The following is a 21,895-nucleotide window of genomic DNA, read 5'->3' on the forward strand; positions in this document are numbered from 1 at the left end:
ACCGCTAAGATTGTGTAAAGCAAGTGGTTAGACAGGGGACATTTTAATAATGTAGCATTCTGCGAAAACAAAATGTTCCCCTGCAACACTGCAGCATGTAATCGAGCCCTCGCCTTCCTAAGCACAGGTGCATCATTGCCATCTGGTGGATGAAAAGCTTCATTACAACAGAACGGCGCATTCATTGCCATATGAACCAGTTGCCAGAATTCTGTTGCCATTGTGGAGCCATTCCATACACGGCTTACAGTTTTACTGTGCACATACAGTACAGAGTGATGTTTCTTTCATGCTGGGCTGCGAACATAAAAACCTACTCACGTTCACTTTTGGATGCTGTGCGGGAGAGATAAACGTAAAACACACACACACACACACAAAGTTGTTCTATTCATGTATGAAATGAAGAACTGAATTCAAATGGCGTCGGGCATGTCTCTGTTTATAAAATATGACAGATACATCTTAAAGTCGGCTATATCAGAGAATCTGGTGGCAGCGTGTGTCCTGAAAATGTGTGGGATTAAATGTTAAAGTCGAATATATTCTCTTTTTTTTCTTTTTCCAAAAGCTTTAGCAGTGAAGGTCAGCTATATAAAGTTGTAGAGATATTATATTATTTATGGTTTGCAACACTAAAAGGTTTTAAATGTAATTTAATGTCACTTTTCATATCTTTTAAAGCCTGTGGTGTTTGTAAACTAGATCTTAGTGGCTTTTTGTCTTTGGAAAACAGTCCCAGATTTCTGTATCCGATTATCAAGCATGTTGACTTTTCACACTCACGCCATGGACTCGAGCAACAAAATGTGAAGATGATACAACAAAAGACCAAACGATTTAGCTTGATATGATTTTATTCTTTGTTCAACAACATGTAAATGCAACATGTAGGATACTCAACATAAAAGAAGTCTTTTTGTTCAAGACAAAATTGAGATGTGATGAATGATGGAAATGTGATGGACAATTAATTTTGGGATGGATGGACAGGTAAGAAATGTTTATACACAAAGTTCTACTCAAACAAGACTATAATAAATCAAAGAAAAAGAGAACAATGAGAACAAAAAAGTGAAATACTTAACAAAAATCAAACACACAATAAATGTACAGAAAACAAAGATATAAGCATGCACTGAAATATGGCAGAGATCACATGTACATACGAAAATGGATATTAGCAATGAGTAAGTAAAGAAATATTCTTATGTGTCTGGATATTAAGTGATCTGTGCTCTTTTTTTTTTTGTAACAAGTTTGGCATTTAACATACAATACAACATTTGTAATATGACCATAGTATATGTACTTTAATTTTATTGAAAATGTCAAATTCTTAAAAAATGTCAAATTTGTCTTTCAAAAAATATTTTTTAAATTATGATGTTGAAGGATTTTCAAGTCTTTGAAAGTGTTTTTAATTTTGGTATAAGTTAATATTGAAAAATGAAATACTATTAGTCAGTTCCACAGAGACTTTTATTATGCAATTATTTCATACAGTATGCTAATGTTTATTTCACTCCCATCCATTTTTATATATATATATATATATATATATATATATATATATATATATATATATATATATATATATATATATATATATATATATATATATATATATGAATCTTTTCTTTTACAAATAAACATTTTTTTCTTAAAAATGAGCAATATTATATATACACTACTGTTCAAAAGCCTAATGTTTTAAAAAGTTTAAAAAGCTTTAATGTTTTTGAACAAAGCTTTTAAATGTTTTTATGATAACCAAAGGCTGCATTTATTTGATCAAAGATAAAGTAAAAAAAGGTAATATTATGAAATATTACAAATGAAAATAACCATTTTAATATATTTCAAAAAGTGTGTGTGTGTGTGTGTGTGTGTGTGTGTATATATATATATATATATATATATATATATATATATATATATATATGTGTAAACGTGATGCTTAATATTTGTGTGGAAAGCATGATACATTTTTAGGATTATTTGATGTATAGAACATTGAAAAAAACAAACAAAAATTTAAAACAGAAATCTTTATAACACTAGAAATATATTTATAGTCACTTTTGATCAATTTAATGAATTCCTGCCAAATAAAATTATTAAAAAAAAAAAAAAAAAATGACCGCAAACATTTAAACGGTAGTGTATATATATTACAACACATCTGTCATCATAATTACTTAATAGCTGCCCATATTCTTGTTTTATTATTAATGGTTTATGGTCAAAACACATCAGATCAAATGCATAAAGTTCACCTTGACTCAAAATACTGGAATGTAAATGTTCCCTTCTATATGTTCATAAAAATGTCACTAATTGATACAAACGAAGACTTGGCTGATCCTAGCATGACCAATGTGGCCCATAAGACTATTAATAAACCAGTGGGCTCAACAGAGAGCTGGCTGGGTGAGAGATGAGACAAGCAGGGTGAGAAAGATGGAGTGATGGCTCAGTGAGGTGGAGGTGGAACTACTGTTTGCATTCATGAGAAAGAACGGGCTCCTCGAGCTAGAGTTGTAAGAGGGTGTACCTTCACATCCTCGCTCAATCTGACCGCTGCGGAACAAGGCGTCGTTTATGAGGTCGGGAAGGCGACCGTTCAGGTCCACAGATGCCAGGCAACCCATAAAGCCGTCCCTGGAGGCCACGAGTTTCGGCAGGTTGTTATACATGTTGGGCCCCAATCCGGCGATGTAGAGGTCACCTGAACAGATACAATAGGCCGTGGGGTAAATGATTACATCATGATTGGGTGCGTGAGAATATATGAATTTTAGCTGTTCATATACCTTTGAGGTCCAGATTTTTAGCGCCATTGACGACTTGACTCACTGCCTTGGCATCGACTTTGAGCGTGTGGACGTTACTGTTGTCTCTAGTGATGACAACGTTGTGCCACTGGTTGTCATGGAGAGCTCGGTCACTGTTGCCTTTGATTACATTGGGCCCGTTGCCGAGATCAAACACATAATGTATGTACCTAAAAAAAAACAGCAAAGTGAAGGTCGGTTTAATGAGAAAGTGGAAATGCCAAACCTATATTCCATTCCAACTCTCTCAGCAGTATTATAAACAAAGTCAGTGAATGATATTCTCATTGTGGATAATTCAATTATTATTATTCACTTCTGTTTTTTTATAACATAGCATATGAAATAGTCTCTCAGCTTATTTTGGATAAAAACTTAAACAGTAACCACAATTTCTTATAATTACTGTCTCTTTTTTTGACTCAATAATAGCTCATCATTACAACAAAAACATATGCATTATGAATATTTTACTAATAATTATCATTATTTATTTATGCCATTGTATTTATCGAAAGCTGCTTTGTCATCTAAAAGATTGCAAATTTATTTTTAACTTTGTTTTAGGCTTACTGTTATTTATACAATACATTAAATAATTTACTTTAACAGTTAGTACTAAATGATGTCATTTATTGGTAGACTTAATTAAAGATTAGATTAGACAGCCCCACTTTATATTAAGTGGCCTTAACTACTATGTACTTACATCAAAAAATAAGTACAATGTACTTATTGGGTTCATATTGAATTGTAAAACACATTTGCAGCTATTGAGGTGGGGTACGGGTAAGGTTAGGGAAAGCTTTGGTGGTATGGGTAGGTTTAAGGGTAGGGGTAATCAATCAGAAATCAATCAGAAATCAATTACAGATGTAATTAAATGCAGGTGTTTTTAGTACAATGTAAAAACGTATGTACACAATAAGTGCATTGTATCAAATGATTAATTTAAATGTAAGTACACAGTAGTTAAGGCCACTTAATATAAAGTGGGTCTGATTAGACTAAGTTAAATAGCCAGTGTCAGGGGTAACATATTACAAGTAACTTCAGTTATGTAATCAGATTACTTTTCCAAGTAACTAGCAAAGTAACACATTACTGTTAAAATTTACAACAAAATATCCGAGTTGCTTTTTCAAATAAATAAAAAATAAAGATTCAGTGTTCCTCAAAATGAATAAAATCTGTGAAATGTAAAATCAAAATACTATGCAAACCTTCAATAATGAAATATGTTAAATAAAACAATTTTTTTATGCATTTAATCTCACTTTATTGACCAATGTATGACCTTCGATGATTCAGTTAAATAAGCAGAAATTATTTCGATTTTTGTTTTTATTGATGAAGTGTTAAACATTTTTTCTCTTGCGTCCTATTCTTCCGTTATCCAGAATGGCAGCACAGCTGAAAGGTTTGTTTAAGTTGTGCCCTCTACTGTACACGTGTGAATATGCATTTCCTTCGGCCTGAGGCTTATTATTTCAATTTTGGTTTGAAAGGGTCTTTACATTTGCCCAAAAATTACTTTTTACTTTTTTGTAAATACTACATTTTTTTTGTTATATTAAAAAAAAAGAACAAGCTCAACCCAGGTGGAAAAAGTAACGCAAAAGTAGCGTAACACAATTACTTTTCTTAAAAAGTAACTAAGTAACACAAATTGTTACTTTTTAAGGGAGTAACACAAAATTGTAATAAATTACTTTTCAAAGTAACTTTCCCTAACACTGTAAATAACCAATAACAGCCAAGTATAGGCTGAAAAAATGTGATTAGGGAAAATGGTCAAAAGAGTTGCTGGACTATATCTAGACTCCCAAAAAATAATAAAAATAAATAATAATAATAATTAATAAGATTTTATTTTTAAGTTTACTTGTGGCTGTGAATACTTTTTTGGCCCACTGAAGGGCTTTTCACACTTGAAATAGTTAATCCTGGGTCATTCTAAACCCCGGTAAACAGAATCCTGGGTTATCTGGCTTCATGTTTCGCACTGCTCATAATTTATCCGGGGTTAACAATTAATCCTGGGTATTCATGAACTGACGTTTCACACTGTACCTTTCACACTGTACCTGGATTAACGTTGTTTTTTGCATATTTGCAGTGTCAGTGTCTTTGATTGGATGAACGCAGCATGCGACCTGTTTACATTAAAGCTCCAGCATTGCTCATCCTCATACTGCAGACTGTACTATCGAGTTTATACTGAATGGACATTTCGGACTATAAAGGTAAGAATGAAAAGCAGGCTAATATGAGGCACGCGATTGGTTGTTGGTAAGCGTCTAGCTGTAACATTTTAACACTGCATCGTTTCACATTCCATACAAGTTTGGACCCGCACTGCTCCAGAGCAGGGTTTCATAACCCCGGGTAAAAAGCGGTGCTAACCCCGCTTCTAAATTACAAGTGTGAAACATTCCTTTTCCTGTGGTTAAAAGCGGTGTTTAGAACGATGATAACCTGGGGTTTAAGCACAGTGTGAAAAGCCCTTAAATTGAGTCATTTATGAGTGGCCTCAATATTAAAGAACCGATAATTGATTAAGGTAAAAAAAATAGTGTAAATATTGGTCAAGATATCAAAAAAATATATATAGTACCTGTACGAGGCAGAATATACAGTTTAGTTAATAGATTTCTAGTTCACTTGATTCAACTACCGTACTGTATGCAAAGATTTTTTTGGCTAGTTCTTCCTCATAAGTGTTTATTGAAGCAGTTTGTTCCCTTGTAACACTTTTATTGGCAAGGTAAAAAAATAAATAAATAAATAAGGTAACTGACTACTTCTTCAACACACTTACCCTTTCACCAGCTCTACAGCGATAAAATCGCTTCCATCCCCGCTGTTAAAGAGGATGAATCCGTCCGGAGAGGTTGTCTTGAACTGGAAGAAAAGGTGCATAGATGTGTAAGCCTGCAAGGTCGCTAGACTCAGGTAACTGCTCTTTGACTTGAACGTCACGGGGTCTGCGATGATGGAGCGCATGCCAAAGCGAGCGTTGAGCTCGCAGTAGTCGATATCACCATTCTTGCACAGGTCGATGTACATCATGCCATTGAACTTCAGGCTCTGCAGGTGACCGATGAAGCTGGAGGGGATCATGGAGACGAAACGGCGCTCGGTCATCACGCCCGTCTCGATGTTGTGGAACTCTAACCGGGTGTGATCGCCAACCATCTGACCTACAAACCACAGCAGGTTGGAAAGGAAAACAAGAAAAAAATGCTGCTATACTACAGCCTTAAACAATATTACACTGCTGTTCAGGAATTAAAATGCAGTGACATACACCAAAACCCTTATTCAAGCACTGAGTCAGACACTCCAACTACTGGTTACAAAGAAGGAGTCCTACATTATATGTCAGCATAGCAATGAACCTGAACTAAAGGTATCTATTTTATTGCTTTGAAACACAAAAGTAGTGTTTGACTGAGAACAACTGAAGAAATGCTGATGCAGTTTGCCAACAAATTGGAAATACTATATGTACTATTTCCCACATTTTATAAAAACCACAAAATATGTAGCAGAGGACTAAAACTAGCAACTCTCGAAACCTTTCACATATATATTTCTTCAGTTTCTTGCAACAACAAGTGCTTTAAATACTATGCATGAATCATCTATAGCTGCTCACATACAGTAACCCATCAAGAATTGTGTTGTCTTTCAGATTGATGACCAAGTATAGTACCTTCTGCTACGTCATCGTCAACCGTTAGCTTGTAGCTTTTGCCCCTCCGGATCACGCGCACAGTATGCCATTCATTATCATTGAGTTTTTGTCCGGCATACAGTGTCTCTGGTCCTTTGCCTGAGAACGACGGTCATGAAACGTTAATGCCAACCTGAATTGTCTCTGACCAAACCTTTGCTTTCAATGTAGAAAAAGTAAAAACTTTTTTTAAGCTTTGAATTTGAATTATGTGGCAAATACTTTTTAAATAATTTTTGCAATTGAGATGATTAACACAAAAGAGAAAGCAGAGGTTTGGTGCAGATGTTACTGAATATTACACAAAAACATAAGCCTCAACAAAAAAACTAAAATGTTAAGCTAAATGTTAAGCTGTCCTCTTTGTTTTTCCACAATAATCACTTCAAAACATAAAATGGCTTTTACTCATAAAAGGTCTTGATATACCACTCAAGGACAAAGATAGTATGATAATGTACAAAAGACCCCTTCCGTTATGCATAAATTTATTTCTCTGCTTTATAACAGACAGGCAAATAACAAAATTTTAAAGGCAAAAAGCCATTTTTGGTAATTTTCTTATTCTTGGGAAAAACAGTGTTTGACAAAAATCATGTTGTTCGCCAGGTCTCGCACCCTTTACCAATAAATGATTGATAAAAAAAACTAGACGCATCAATAGAGTTCAGCTTTCTGCTGAAAAAGCAACAAATTACAATTCCTTGAATAATATTTCAAGTTGTACCAGGCAAAGTGCGTTTAGTGCTGTTTTCGAGTGTCACGACAGCAATCCTAGAGCTGCTACGTAGCATGTGGTAATGGTGAAAACTATTTGTAGAACAGCAGCAAAAATGTAAACGACTGTCTATTTACATTAAAGGTGCCCTCGAATGAAAAATTGAATTTATCTTGGCATAGTTGAATAACAAGAGTTCAGTACATGGAAATGACATACAGTGAGTCTCAAACTCCATTGTTTCCTCCTTCTTATATAAATCTCATTTGTTTAAAAGACCTCAGAAGAACAGGCGAATCTCAACATAACACTGACTGTTACGTAACAGTCGGGATCATTAATATGTACGCCCCCAATATTTGCATATGCCAGCCCATGATCGAGGCATTACACAAGGGCAGCCAGTATTAACTTCTGGATCTGTGCACTGCTGAATCATCAGACTAGGTAAGCAAGCAAGAACAATAGCGAAAAATGGCAGATGGAGCAATAATAACTGACATGATCCATGATATCATGATATTTTTAGTGATATTTGTAAATTGTCTTTCTAAATGTTTCGTTAGCATGTTGCTAATGTACTGTTAAATGTGGTTAAAGTTACCATTGTTTCTTACTGTATTCACGGAGACAAGAGCCGTCGCTATTTTCATTTTTAAACACTTGCAGTCTGTATAATGCATAAACACAACTTCATTCTTTATAAATCTCTCCAACAGTGTAGCATTAGCCGTTAGCCACGGAGCACAGCCTCAAATTCATTCAGAATCAAATGTAAACAATATAACAGTATACAATACTCACATAATCCGACGCATGCATGCCGCATGCATGACGAACACTTTGTAAAGATCCATTTGAGGGTTATATTAGCTGTGTGAACTTTGTTTAGGCACTGTTTAAGGCAAGCGAGAGCTCCGTGGGCGGAGAGCACGAGATTTAAAGGGGCCGCACAGCATAAATCGGCTCATATTTAATGATGCCCCAAAATAGGCAGTTAAAAAAATGAATAAAAAAAATCTATGGGGTATTTTGAGCTGAAACTTCACAGACACATTCAGGGGACACCTTAGACTTATATTACATCTTGTAAAAAAACGTTCGATGGAACCTTTAAGTGTAAATAGCCTGTCTTGTTGGCAAAGGCTACTTACACTAACTCCGCCCACCAATGTCTGGTTGGTGTCGCACCTCTTAACGTCTGCAGTGGTGTAGGCCGTAGGGAGTATGGCGCATGGAAGTAGCTTTTTATGCGATCAAGAGTTCTCACTCTTCTCGTTTTCCCCATCAAATCAGACTGGAAAGGCATTCATTTTCAATAAAAATGAAGAAAATATTTGAAAAGTGGAAATAAAGTGCCTAATTAGTGTTTAATAATAAAGTATTTATTGGGTAGGTTTAGGGGTGGCTTTATTGATTGATTGATTGATTTGGCTCTTCTGGAAAAAGGCATTAACCAAAAAGGAAAAATTGGCTCTCTGGTCAAAAGAGGTTCCCGACCCCTGTTCTAGATTAATAGAGAGGTTGGAAACTTCTTTGAAAAGCCATTATTTTTGCAATTGTGTTTGGTAACACCAGTGATGCAGAAATCACACGCTTCACCTCTAGTCAGAAACAGAGTTAATAAACATATATTGTTTTTGATGCAATACATTTGAGGAGTTAAGTAGTCACAGAGGAGAGCAGTGAGGTGTTTTGGATTCAGCTCAGAGCGTGCTATTACATCATGCTCCACATCCCTCAAAATCTCTTGGCTCTTGGGAAATTATGTTATGTACCAGCATGCAGTTATCGGTAGTTCCTGAGAAAAAAATATTACCTTCCACACTATTCAACATTGGCATAAACGTGTTTTGACTAACATGAAGCTCACAATCTGCCATTACTGATATTGTTCTGACAATTTATCATGTCTATTAGACCAATATCGTGCCAAAAACAATATCTAGTGCACTTTAATCTGCTGTACAGTTGCAACACAGATTTGACTCTAAATGGTTAACACTGTTCTTTTCATAATTTCAAAAAGAATAATAACAAATCAAAACAAGCCATAGAAACAATTACCATGTTTTGAAAGCACAAATGTATGAGTGATCTCTCCGCTCGGCTTACCAGGGTTGCACTACTAATGCATAAATCCATTAGTATCAAAGACTTTCTGCATAGATTTCACTGCCGTATGCAGGTGTAATCTTAGAACATTTAACAATGCAGGTCTCGTAACAGGAGCTTAAGAACTAATAGCTCTGATAAGCACATCATTATAATTAGTGGCATTATATTAATCTGAGTGATGGAAAGTGTGAACTGGTGCAGGTAAAGGGATGTGAGACTAATCTAGCATGATGTGAGTGTTTGCTACTTGATCAGAATGACTGATGGAGGTGAAGTTGTGGGTTACTGATTTACTTGGTACATTTCCAGCATGGCCAGGCACTCTAATACACCACCAGCACTAAAGTAACATACTGTACTGAAAAGCCCAAAGTATACTTCACTTTTTACGTACACGTACGCGAGGGCTGTGCGTTCAACTGTGTGCGTACACTAGCGTATGCGTAAAAAAAAACAAAGTATACCCAGGGCTTAAGGATAGTCACATGGAATCCAACCTCCAACGTTTGTATTATCAAACCACTAGAGGGATATTATTTAAGCAAACATGTAAACAGCATATGAAACCACTCCTGAACAAACAACTATTGTTACATCAACATCCAAAAGGCATGCAAGCCATTTATATATTCATCATTCATAATAATAATAAATGCAAATATAAGACAACTGCAATGAGATATTCTTACCTTTCAAAGTGACAAAATCATAGTTAGTTCATACTGTGGTTCATCATAGTGGTTTTCTTATAAAAATTCTAAAATGTTTACCTAATATAGCATCACCTTTTTAGTTTCACATCACAACACTGTCATTGAGAGAATCCAAGACCTATTTTTGAGTAAAAGCATTGTTTTTGCCAAAACTGTAGAAATGTGATTCCCTACTAATAGTATAGTATAATAGTATAAAACAGTGCAAAATATCAACATCAACAAAATATCATAACTGAATTAAGTGTAGTATTGAACAAAGTCATTTATGTACTTTAATTCTGAGATCTGCAAGTAATGGCTGAACTGAATGTGTTTCTTTTAGTATATTTTTTTGTTTTAAAAATTATGTATTAAGCCAAATATTAATAAGCTTTAAATTATTTTGACTTAAACAAAATCAACCACCCCAGCAAACATAAACCAACAGGCAGAAATATGACAAAACCATATTGCATCATATCATAAGAATAAGCTGAAATTAGATTCCATTATAAAAAGGTAACATTTTATGTGCCCTGTATGCATTTTTAGGAAAAATTGTTGATATGTGGTGACTTTATAATGTGACTTCAAACACTGAATTACAAACTGTAGTTATTGCAACAATAATAATAATGAAAAAATATTTTACATTTTTCCACATGCACAATAATATCTCATAACAATGCATGCACTACTTTAAACTCCAATACTGCATTCCTCACTAAAGGCAGTAAAAACCCTGAGTAGTATCTAGTAGAAGATACCATCAACTTTTAAGCACAAATTAAGACCTTTCTATAAATTATGCTAAGAGGGTAGGAAATAGATTTACATGACAGGTAAATTATAGGCCATCAAAAACAAGCCATGATTATTAAGTCACCACCATTTGATAATCGTGGTAATCGTGATTGGAGAGATCCATCAACTGACCCTTTCACTAGATGCAAACTCTCCTTGACTAAATGGAGGAAAAGGCATAAGACTTAAGACATTCGTTTCAACAAGAGAATCATTAGGAGCAAAATGAAACTTGAGTGTTAACTTACTGGAGTTACAGTTTATCCTGATACAGTCTAGATGGGGGAAAATAAGTGACAGATGAAATTGCATCCTTCAAGGTTACAGCTGCAGACATCCAAAAACAATAATTCCACCCTTCCGGGGACGTCCACATGCAAAGAGGCGGCCATTTTTTTTAAAATATATATAGTAATCAAAAACATTATAATTGAATGTAAAGACAAATGTGCACAAAATCACTGGTTTAGCTGCAACTGTCAAAGAATTAGAGATACTGTACATAATCATGTCAACTTCATGAGTTAAGGATTATTTTACTGCTAAATGGATTTCAAACATTAGGAAACACCAATATATGCCTTATCAGCAATGTTTAGCTTATAAATAAATTATAAAATGGCCGCTTGGAGCTCACCAACCACAAAGACTATTCAACCCAGAGCTTTATTTTATTTGATTAAAATTAGGCTTTTTATTGATCTATCTGAGGTCCTGCCCCATAGAAATCACACCAGCTCGTTAGCTAAATATGCTTTAATAGCTTAAATGCATTTAGCAAGAAGTTGGTGTCAGGGCATTTTTCTTGACTACTGATCAATTTAACGGCACTAAAACAGTAAAATAATGATTTCAAGCTTGCCTTCTCATTTTGATGGCACCATGCACTGGGTTGGGCTCTGTGTGGCTGGATTTACCATGTGTCGTCAACCGCAACAGAAAAGTGGGAGCAAACAGCCTCGATCCAATAAGCACCAGCACCATGCAGTGGCCTCTGTACCTCCAACTAGATCTTCCTGAGATCTGACCACTCAAATGAGGACTTAATATACTGCAATATCTATAAACATACTAGTGCTGGTCTTGTTGTAAAAGCATAATTGTCATCCTAGTAGTAAATAAGATTGGGCAGTCCTGAGTGTACTTCTAGTGCTATACATAGAGTATGTATGCAGTTGATGTGTGTTTTATCGCTGACAGGCTGTCAAATCATTCCAGATGATTTCTCTGTGTATGCAGACATAAGACATTCTTGTCTCTTGTTTACAGTGTGTGGACTATGTTTGTCTCTACTGTGGCTGAGCTGTCACAGATGATCAGCCCTATTGTCAAACCTCAGGCTGTTTCCTGCAGTGAGGTGCGAGTTATGTCACTTTCTTTAATGATGACACAGTGACTTAATGACCAGTTAGGGTCTCTCATCTCCCGTCTAACAGTAATAGGTGTCGGGTTGAGGTTTGAGAGGTGCTACAGTACCAGCTGCAGGTGAAGCTGAGAGCTCTGTTCTCGGGCTGTTTGCCGACCGGGCCGCAGGCTAAGGGCCTTTGAAGGGGTGAATACCATCTTTTGACAAAGCATGGAGAATGTGTGTCAGAGAACGGGAGAAGGGGGGAGAGGTGATGGTGAAAAGGAAATGATGTAACAGAAAGGAAATACCAACCAAAACACAAATGTGGTACGAATGGAACCAACTGAGACAGAACATGAGGTTTGTCAGAAAAGAGTTACTGAAGACATTGTCAAGTAGAAAAGATGACAGGAATTAGTGTTAAGTTGACGATCAGAAAGTCACAACACTTGGAAAAGGTTTGCAATTGTAAAAAGTAATTAGCCATCATTTCAAAAGTTGACATCAAACAAAAATGCTATGCTGTTATGCAGTGCTGTGACTGTCTCAAAGGAGTTTATTATCTTCACTATGACAATGATCATGGTTCATATATTAAAAAGATGCACCAAACATTGTGTCAGTTAGGTCTGGGCAGTATGACGGTACTACAGTATACGTCATGTGGCGGTAAAAATTTTGCACGTTGTAATGCAATAGACACTTTTGCGATGGCCAGGAATGCTGTACATTATTTACAGTTGAGATCAACAGAGAAATTTGTAGTAAAGTGAAAATACAGAGCGAAATATGTCCCAAAAGAGTCAAGATGGTGGAGAATTAGGGTGTGTTCACACTTGGCAGTTTGGTTTGATTAAAAACCAAAACGAACTCTGGTGTGATTGCTCTATTAGTGCTGTTCATTTGAATAAGTGTAAACGCTGCCATCCGAACCTTGGTGCACATCAAACAAGCAAATCGTGGGAAAAGGTGGGTTTTGGTCTGCTTGGTCCGCTTCTAAACGGTTCGACTGAAATATGAACGCAACACAGACCAACGACGTCTAAATGAACCAAAAACAGGATGTGATGTCACAAGATGTCACCCTTAAAAGGACTGAATATATATATACATATATATATATATATATATATATATATATATATATATATATATATATATATATATTAGGGCTGTCAATCGATTACAAATTTTAATCTAATTAATTACATACTCTGTGATTAATTAATCTAAATTAATCGCATACATCATTTTTGTTGTGAAAGTATTAAATATTTCAATTCAAATGAATCAATGCAGGGTTTTTCCTGGGTCAAAAATGGTCTTCGGTGGTGAAAGACATGGTCATCCACACAAACAGTAAAAAGTGCCCTACCCACGTGATCTGCGAGCCCGATACTAACAATAAAGTACCCGTCACTCTGTACTTAAAAAAAAAAAAAAAAAAAAAAAAAAAAAAAAAGTGATTTTATAGCTTTGTAATAGATGATGCTTTTTTGCTAAACCTGAAAAGTTTTAAAAAGTAGTATTTAGAAGTTATATTAACTAATAATATAATTTTCTACCATATACAATTGAATGCACCTAGCTAACAACAACTTGTTTTGTTCTGGTTTCACCTCACTCCAGTCTAAATTAACTGATTTTATAGGTAGGCCTAATTTACTACACATTGTCATTTAAATAACCTGAAAATATTGTGGATTATTAAGGCTAATTTTACTAACCACTCTTGCTAAATGGGGTAAGCACACTTATGTTCTCATTTCAGAGTTGTTCGAGTAAATGATTCATTATAGACTGTGTGGACAGATCAGTTGTTGTCATGATTCATTAAAATGAATCTGTTCAAATGAGTCATTAGGTCGTGAATTGGACATTAGCGGACGTTGACGCGTTGCGTGCGAATCGCGACTGTTATTAGGACATCGCAAAAGATTTGTCAACACAGAAAACACTTCACCACTGGATAGGATTTTCTTTTTGTTTACTGAAAGTGTGGTTTATGTCAGCTGCACGTGCAGGGCGCCTGTCAGAGAAGATGAGGTGACGTTCTTTTGAGCACTATTCACACCCAGCGGTTATTCAGGAAAAACATTCTCCGAATGCGCCTCGTGAAACATGGATTCGGTCTTACGAAATTTTAGCATTGTGTCAGTTGATTTAGATTATTAGGTGTGAGGTAGAGAGAGTGCAAAGACAGTGCTTACTTTGAAGACAGAGAGCTCGCGGGCACGAGGGAGGAGCTCTGCTCCTTCTGTTCGTCAGACAGTTCGTCTCCCTCCTTCATTTTACAGTTGAATGGTGGCTAGAACGGCTCCAGGTTCAAAGGTCAATACGGAATGGATTAATCTGCGTAATTTTTTTTTTACGTGTTATTTTTTCTCCGATTAATTAATCGAAATTAACACGTTATTTTGACAGCCCTAATATATATAGGAACAATACATCGATTCTCGATCGAACCGCTCACTCAAATGCTCACGAACAGCGAAGTACAGAGTAAGTAGAGTTCACTTCAGTATTTCGTGTTTTTAACTTTAATGTTGCATTGTGTGCAGCTAACGCTGGACTTACCCTTCCATTTTTATAAATAAACTTATCCTTTGGTTTGCATGCATCAAGTTCTGAATAAAATTATAAAATGCTATTTTTAAATTTTTCCAATAAACAACCATACTGTGATATATAAAAGTATATTACTTGTACAGTGATATAAGGTCATACCGCCCAACCCTTAACATCAATTAATAGCCAAAATTTGAGTTAAATTTACGATCAATTACTTACTATAAAGAAAACAATCAATTCAAACTCAACTTAATCAAATGTCTGGTGAACCATGCAAATAAAGAAAAACAATAAAACAACATCTTAATATATATTATTAATGAATGTAATGATGATGGATTCAGGGGAGGGTGGGGCTGGAAAGATGGACAGAAAGGAAGAGAGAAAAAGAAGAAGCACTGCATCCTGAAGGAGGGGTTTTATACAATACCTAAGTTGACCGTGAGTTTGACACGACTGCCATCCAGCTCTAATCGAAGAGTATCGGCGGAGTCGCGTGAGGTGGTGGCCATGAGCAGGCCATATGCCCGCTGAGACATGAAGCGAAGGGAAACGTCCTCCGCTTCAGTGTGCATCACAGTAGGCATCACCACTTTCATGAACATGCTCCCGTCATAGCTCAAGATAGATGCCTCTGTGGACAAAAGAACACAAGATCTGTTTTTAGACAAGTTAAGCATAAAAACAAACGTTTTTTCATTCTACATTGTGAGAGGACAAAAAAAACCTTAAAAAAGACGTGAATGACAATATATTAAAACCATTTTAAAATAATGCATTTTTTTGGACTTTCAGCTTAAAACAGTGCCAAATTGTACCCCTAAACAATTTTAAAACACCGCAAAACAACAAACTAATAGTATGCGTGGTCAAGGTGATGGCCACCAAAAAGAAAAGTCTGACTAAAACAAAGCACATTGAGTTAACACATTCTGTGCAAGCCTCCTACAGGTTTCGATTAACTGGCTCAACAGGTAAATGAACAGATCTCTCCTGCCATCTGCACTTGTCAGCAAGCTGCCACACAGCCATCCAGCCAGGCACACCGCTTGGACAGGACTGATGGACACAGCGATGCCCTTTCTCTCCAGCCTCAGCCTCTGACTGTCATTCAACGCACCGCTGGCCTGAAAACACTCCATATGAAAGTATTAGAAAAGCCAGCCAGGCATAAAATGTCTGCTTTGACTCTACAGTATGTAGACGTGCAGGTGAAAGAAAGACAGAAATCGCAGCTAGGCTGTGTTGTCTAGGCAGATTTTTTTTCTGAGGTCAAGTAAAAAGGTCACATAAAATATTATTTCAAGCACCTCTGGCAAAATATTTTTGAGGAAAACCTGTGCAGAACAACAATATATTTAGCTTTAGTCACAATATTCAATGAAGGTTAAAGGTACAATTTGTAAGATATTCACAGTAAAATATCCAAAAACCACTAGGCTAGTGTTATATATTTTGTCCAGCTGATTACTAACAATATCTCTAATGTTTTCAACTACTTTTAATCATGAGAAAATTCCCATTCTAAACAGTGACAAGGGGCAGTGCAGTCGCCTGTCAATGACGTCAGTTACCCTTTGTTACCGCCTTTACTGACGTAGAAACCACATGACAACAGTGTCGTGGACAAATGCGGAAGTAGTGTCTAGCGTCCAGCAAACCACTAGCTTGCTTCAAGCAGTTCCTTATTTACTTCTTGCACGTTTTATGGTGGATTGTGTTACTTATTTATGGAACATAATTACTGTTTACCATCTGCCGCTGGTTCTGTCGACAAGGACGGCTCCCGTAAACGTAAGCGTACGGGCCAACCAAACGACCCAAGAAGAGTTTGGGACAAGAGGAGAGAAAGAGCGAGGATCAATATCGGTGTTGCATTTTTTAGATGGAGAGAGCTTCGCGACAAACTTCACCTAGAAAGAGATGCCGATCTCGCTTGTGTTTTACTCGACAGGTGAGTTGTTTTGATTCGTATCTTTACAGAAAACGTATGCCATTATAACGATCAACACGATTAGTATTATGGGGCATACACGCCAAACGCGGGGCATCGCGTCTCTAGACCCGCGCAAGGACGCGTCTGATCCATAGTTTATACATTTATAAAACTTTACCTCATCCGTTAAATCCATGATTTATCTTTCCGTCTGATTGATGGCCGTCAGCGGTTGGGTAGAAGACAACAAATCCCATCATTCCACGCACCTTCTTAGCGTCATCAAACCACGCGATTGTTATTGTTTTGGTAGTGCGCCCTCTAGTGGCAGGTCCTACAAATTGTACCTTTAAAAGTTGCTCCAGATAAAATTATATACACTACTGTTCAAAAGTTTGGGGTTAGTAAGTCTTCTTCTTCTTCATTTCGGTCATGACAACTCTCAGAGAGATTGGCATAGTAATAGAGACTGCCATTGTAATGATGGTGGAGGGTTTCTGAAAGCAGCCTACACAGTAAAATCCCCAGAGTTAAATCAACTCTGCTAAGAGTACATATGGTCCCTCTCTAAATAGTGTTAAAGTAACACTGAAGCAGAGTTAAAGTTAATGAGATAATTAAGCAATTAATAAGGCTGTGACTGAAGTCAGTTGTAGTTCTTGTGTTTCTCTTTTCTTCAGTGATTCTGCTTGTTAACAGCAGGTGTTCATCACTAATGCACAATCATCACTTAATTAATTGTTTAATTATCTCATTAACTTTAACTCTGCTTTGGTGTTATTTTAACACTATTTAGAGAGGGACCATATGTACTCTGAGCAGAGTTGATTTAACTCTGGGGATTTTGCTGTGTACAGACTCTTACAGCAAACTACCAGTATTTGATTGTTGACTGCAGATGAAACAGCAACCAATCCGCCGCGCTATGTAGACAATGAGTTAAGACTGCGCCAGTCTGCTCCATCTAGAGTTTCATGCCAGAACTAGGTATTTATAATGTTACAAAAGATTTGTTTAAAATAAAAGCTGTTCTTTTGAACTTTCTATTCATCAAAAAATCCTAAAAGAAAAAAAAAAAAATGTATCATGCATGGTTTCCACCAAAATATTAAGCATCACAACTGTTTTCAACATTGACAGTAATAAGAAATGTTTCTTGAGCTCCAAATGAGCATATTAGAATGATTTCTGTAGAATCATGTGACACTGAAGACTGGAATAATGATGCTGAAAATTCAGCTTTCCCACAACAGGAATAAATTACATTTTAAAACATATTAAAATAGAAAAACATTATTTTTATATTGGATTAATTTTTTTTACATTATTAATGTTTTTTTTTTTTTTCTCTCTCTGTATTGAGTTGATCAACTAAATGCATACTTTAAAGAGCATTAAAGAGACTTCTCTCTCAAAAAAACAAAAACAAACAAACAAAACAAAAATCATTTTGAACAGTCAGTGTAAAAATATAGCATAAATAATAATAAAAATAAATTGAAAATGCAGACATTCCTATCGGGACAGGATTGCATGTCTCAGAAGGGTGTCTGAATCAAAAACAGTGGGTTATTTGCCCTGCAATTTTTTTATAACCAAGGTTTTTAAAAAACACAGACATTGCAGATTCGGACAGGTTTCAGATAAAGTGCCTTCAGAGACAACTAGTCCTGTCTCTATAGAGTGGTGCAAGGATTACGTCAGAACCAGGTATACTAATTCACCCCTGGTTCCCTCGTGATTTTCCAATGGGGTTTTATAGAATGTGCTGTCAAACTCCAGTGTATTGTTGGGGCATTTTTTCATTGTATAAAAGTTTTATTTAACAAATATACAGTATACTTATACTTTATAACTACTCTAAACAACTGATAATCTATAAAAGGCAATTTCACTAGGTAGGAAAAATCATGGTGCATCTGTTATAGTTTGGTTGATTTTAAAATGTTCCTTTTGATGTTCAAACCAAATGCATGACCTTTAACTATGTACGGAGAAATTTTGAGTGGCTCATTTAGACGATAATTTTGTCTCAGATACATTTCTCAAAAAATATGAAGCAGACTTCATAAAATCAAGAAAGTAAATACAATGATCACACATCTTCAAAAGAAGATCAACAATACATGCTCATTTAATCCTCAGCAGTGAAAACTCTATCCTGAAAACATGCATTCAAAATACTGATGCATAATAACTGCTGACAAACTCTACAATTACAGAGTGATCAATATGTTATTATGTGCGATTAGTTGCTTTTCAATCCTCCCTGGGGCCCCCGCCAATTTTAATTTTACACCCGGCATACTAAGCAGAGAGTGGGGGAAAGAAATCGAGGTTGTGCGGCCATCAGCGAAGACAGCGAGAAGAGAAACAGATAAGTGGGACTAACCTCTAGACAGTATCTGACGATTAACTCTGAGTGAAAGCAAATCAAAATGATTTTGTATCAACGTTATTGAGCAGCGGGCTGATGCGGGTGGACAGAAACATGCCGTGGAGGATGTGACGAGAGTGACAGGGGAATGAGCCACCAGAAACCTTCGCAGGGTGGCGGTGTTTCTCAATAAGGGGCTGATGTTAGACAACAGCGTCCGGCAGCCATCTTGAGTGACTCACTTATGAGATTTGATATGCTGCTGTTTCCTCTCAAAGCATTTCATAAATCTGTCTCAGAACATGTAAAACGCGGCCCTCTTTCTCTTTTTTAGCGGGGATAATTAATATAATTCATATGACTGTATAAAAATGCTGTGCACACCCGACATTTCGGTATATTAATTAAGCCCATCTTTTGTTTTCCTATGTAAATAATGAACACAGAACTTATTCAATCACATGCCCGAATGAAACACGGTTCATGAAAGTCAAATGAGCTGCAAAAAGCATTACTCATGGGGGAGGCTAATTCAATAAATAAAGGGCTTTAACTGACATTCCATCTCACTAATTGTTGAATGAATAGATGGAATGTTTAATCAGAATTGTTTTGGGTTTCTCTCTCTCTCTCTCTCTGCTGCTGCATCTGAACTTTTGGATATGCATAATCGTTTACAAACAGATCTTGCATGCATTTATGCATTTGACTATTCGTGCACGTTCAAGGAGATATGCAAAAAGGTAGTTGCTGGGTCAGATTTCAAGCGGTGTCCCAAAGTGTGACACCCTTAAGCTCCATCTAAAATGATTATTAAACAACAACATTTTTTTTTTATTTGAGAGAAAAAGATCACTTGTCACACTGCAGGACTATTTACTGCAAGTGAATTACAAAAGAGCATGTAAAATATATAGTAGATATGTAAAAAATGTTAAAAAAAACAAAATGACAAAAAAATTTATGACGAAAATGTATAATAAATTGCACACACACACACTAACTATATATATATATATATATATATATATATATATATATATATATATATATATATATGGCAAAAATGCATCATTAACTATGCACTGATTTTTTCAGCGCGCCGCCCCTTTAATTCGCGTGCTCCCTGCCACACGAGCTTCGATTATATTACAGCACATTTACAAAGTTCACACAGCTAATATAACCCTCAAATGGATCTTACAAGATGTTCGTCATGCATGCTGTATGCATGCTTCGAATTATGTGAGTAAAGTATGTATTTTGATGTTTATATTTGATTCTTATGAGTTTGAGGCTATATGCTCCATGGCTAACGGCTAATGCTACACTGTTAGAGAGATTTATAAAGAATGAAGTTGTGTTTATGCATTATACAGACTGCAAGTGTTTAAAAATGAAAATAGCGACGGCTCTTGTCTCCGTGAATTCAGTAAGAAACGATGGTAACTTTAACCACATTTAACAGTACATTAGCAACATGTTAACGAAACATTTAGATAGACAATTTAAAATATCACTAAAAATATCATGCTATCATGGATCATGTCAGTTATTATTGCTCCATCTGCCATTTTCGCTGTTGTTCTTGCTTACCTAGTCTGTTGATTCACCTGTGCAGATCCAGACATTACTGGCTGCCCTTGTCTAATGCCTTTCAAATGTTGGGAACATGGGCTGGCAATGCAAATATTGGGGCGTACACCCCGACTGTTACGTAACAGTCGGTGTTATGTTGAGATCTGCATGTTTTCCGGAAGTCTTTTAAACAAATGAGATTTATATAAGAAAGAGAAAGCAGTGGAGTTTGAAACTATGTATGTCTTTTCCATGTATAACTCTTGTTATTCAACTATGCCGAGGTAATTTCAAATTTTGAATCTAGGGCACCTTAAAAAAAAAAAAAAAAAAAAATATATATATATATATATATATATATATATATATATATATATATATATACATATATATATACAGTGCTTCCCACACATAGACTTTACTTGGGCGGGCCGCCCAGGTATATTAACCGCCGCCCAAGTATATTTGGAGACACATTTTTGTTTTTATTATTTTTATCCTCTTATACTTTTATATCCGCCCAAGATAATGAAATCATCTGCGATCGATAACTAGTCGTGTCGTACCTGCTCGTAATGTGTGCGTCAGAACAGTTTACTCCCACTAACATTCCCACGGGCGCCGTTCTACAAGCTCGCGCAACAGCGCTTCAGACTGCTTCAAAGTGATTCTCAATCAGTGAAAAGCGCAGATTTATGCCAAGCGATTGCTAATGAACTCAAGTTGATTAATTATTACAATGTCTACTTTATGGCCTTTATATAAAATGTTGTAAGAATCTGAAGGATCAGCCTGCAATAGTACAGACATTTCAAAATAAGAGTCCTGGTGTATTTCGGGCTTGTTTATAATTAAAAGTCATACGCTGAGTTTTTTCTTTTTCTTTTGGGCATTATTGGTATTTTGGTTACACAATAAATTGTTTATTTAATTTGATTTCCATTTAATTCATAGTAAATTATTATAGTCTCCCTCACAGGAAGAAAAGACTAAGAACATTATTTGACACATATATTATTCATTTTATAAATTTCAATAGTAAAATCTGTGTCCCATTCACTGAGAGAGACACTATATGGCAGAAGGAGAACATAGGAAAAGGACAACCATTTAAATGCTGTAATTTTGCATAATTTATAATGCATAATAATGCATAATATTAGTATGTAATAGT

At 35.8% G+C, this 21,895-nt stretch overlaps 1 protein-coding gene across 1 annotated transcript in view; it reads right to left on the bottom strand.

Moving 5' to 3' along the window:
- The window catches only part of nrxn3a (neurexin 3a), a 376,344-nt gene that overhangs the window by 239,149 nt on the left and 115,300 nt on the right, over nt 1-21,895 (bottom strand). The window contains 6 exon segments of the mRNA XM_048190779.1: nt 2,558-2,731; nt 2,817-3,007; nt 5,659-6,040; nt 6,556-6,675; nt 11,160-11,186; nt 15,261-15,464. Coding sequence (XP_048046736.1) covers nt 2,558-2,731; nt 2,817-3,007; nt 5,659-6,040; nt 6,556-6,675; nt 11,160-11,186; nt 15,261-15,464 — 1,098 coding nt within the window.

Source organism: Megalobrama amblycephala, linkage group LG5 (assembly GCF_018812025.1).
Source record: "Megalobrama amblycephala isolate DHTTF-2021 linkage group LG5, ASM1881202v1, whole genome shotgun sequence".
In the NCBI taxonomy this organism is placed as follows: Eukaryota; Metazoa; Chordata; class Actinopteri; order Cypriniformes; family Xenocyprididae; genus Megalobrama; species Megalobrama amblycephala.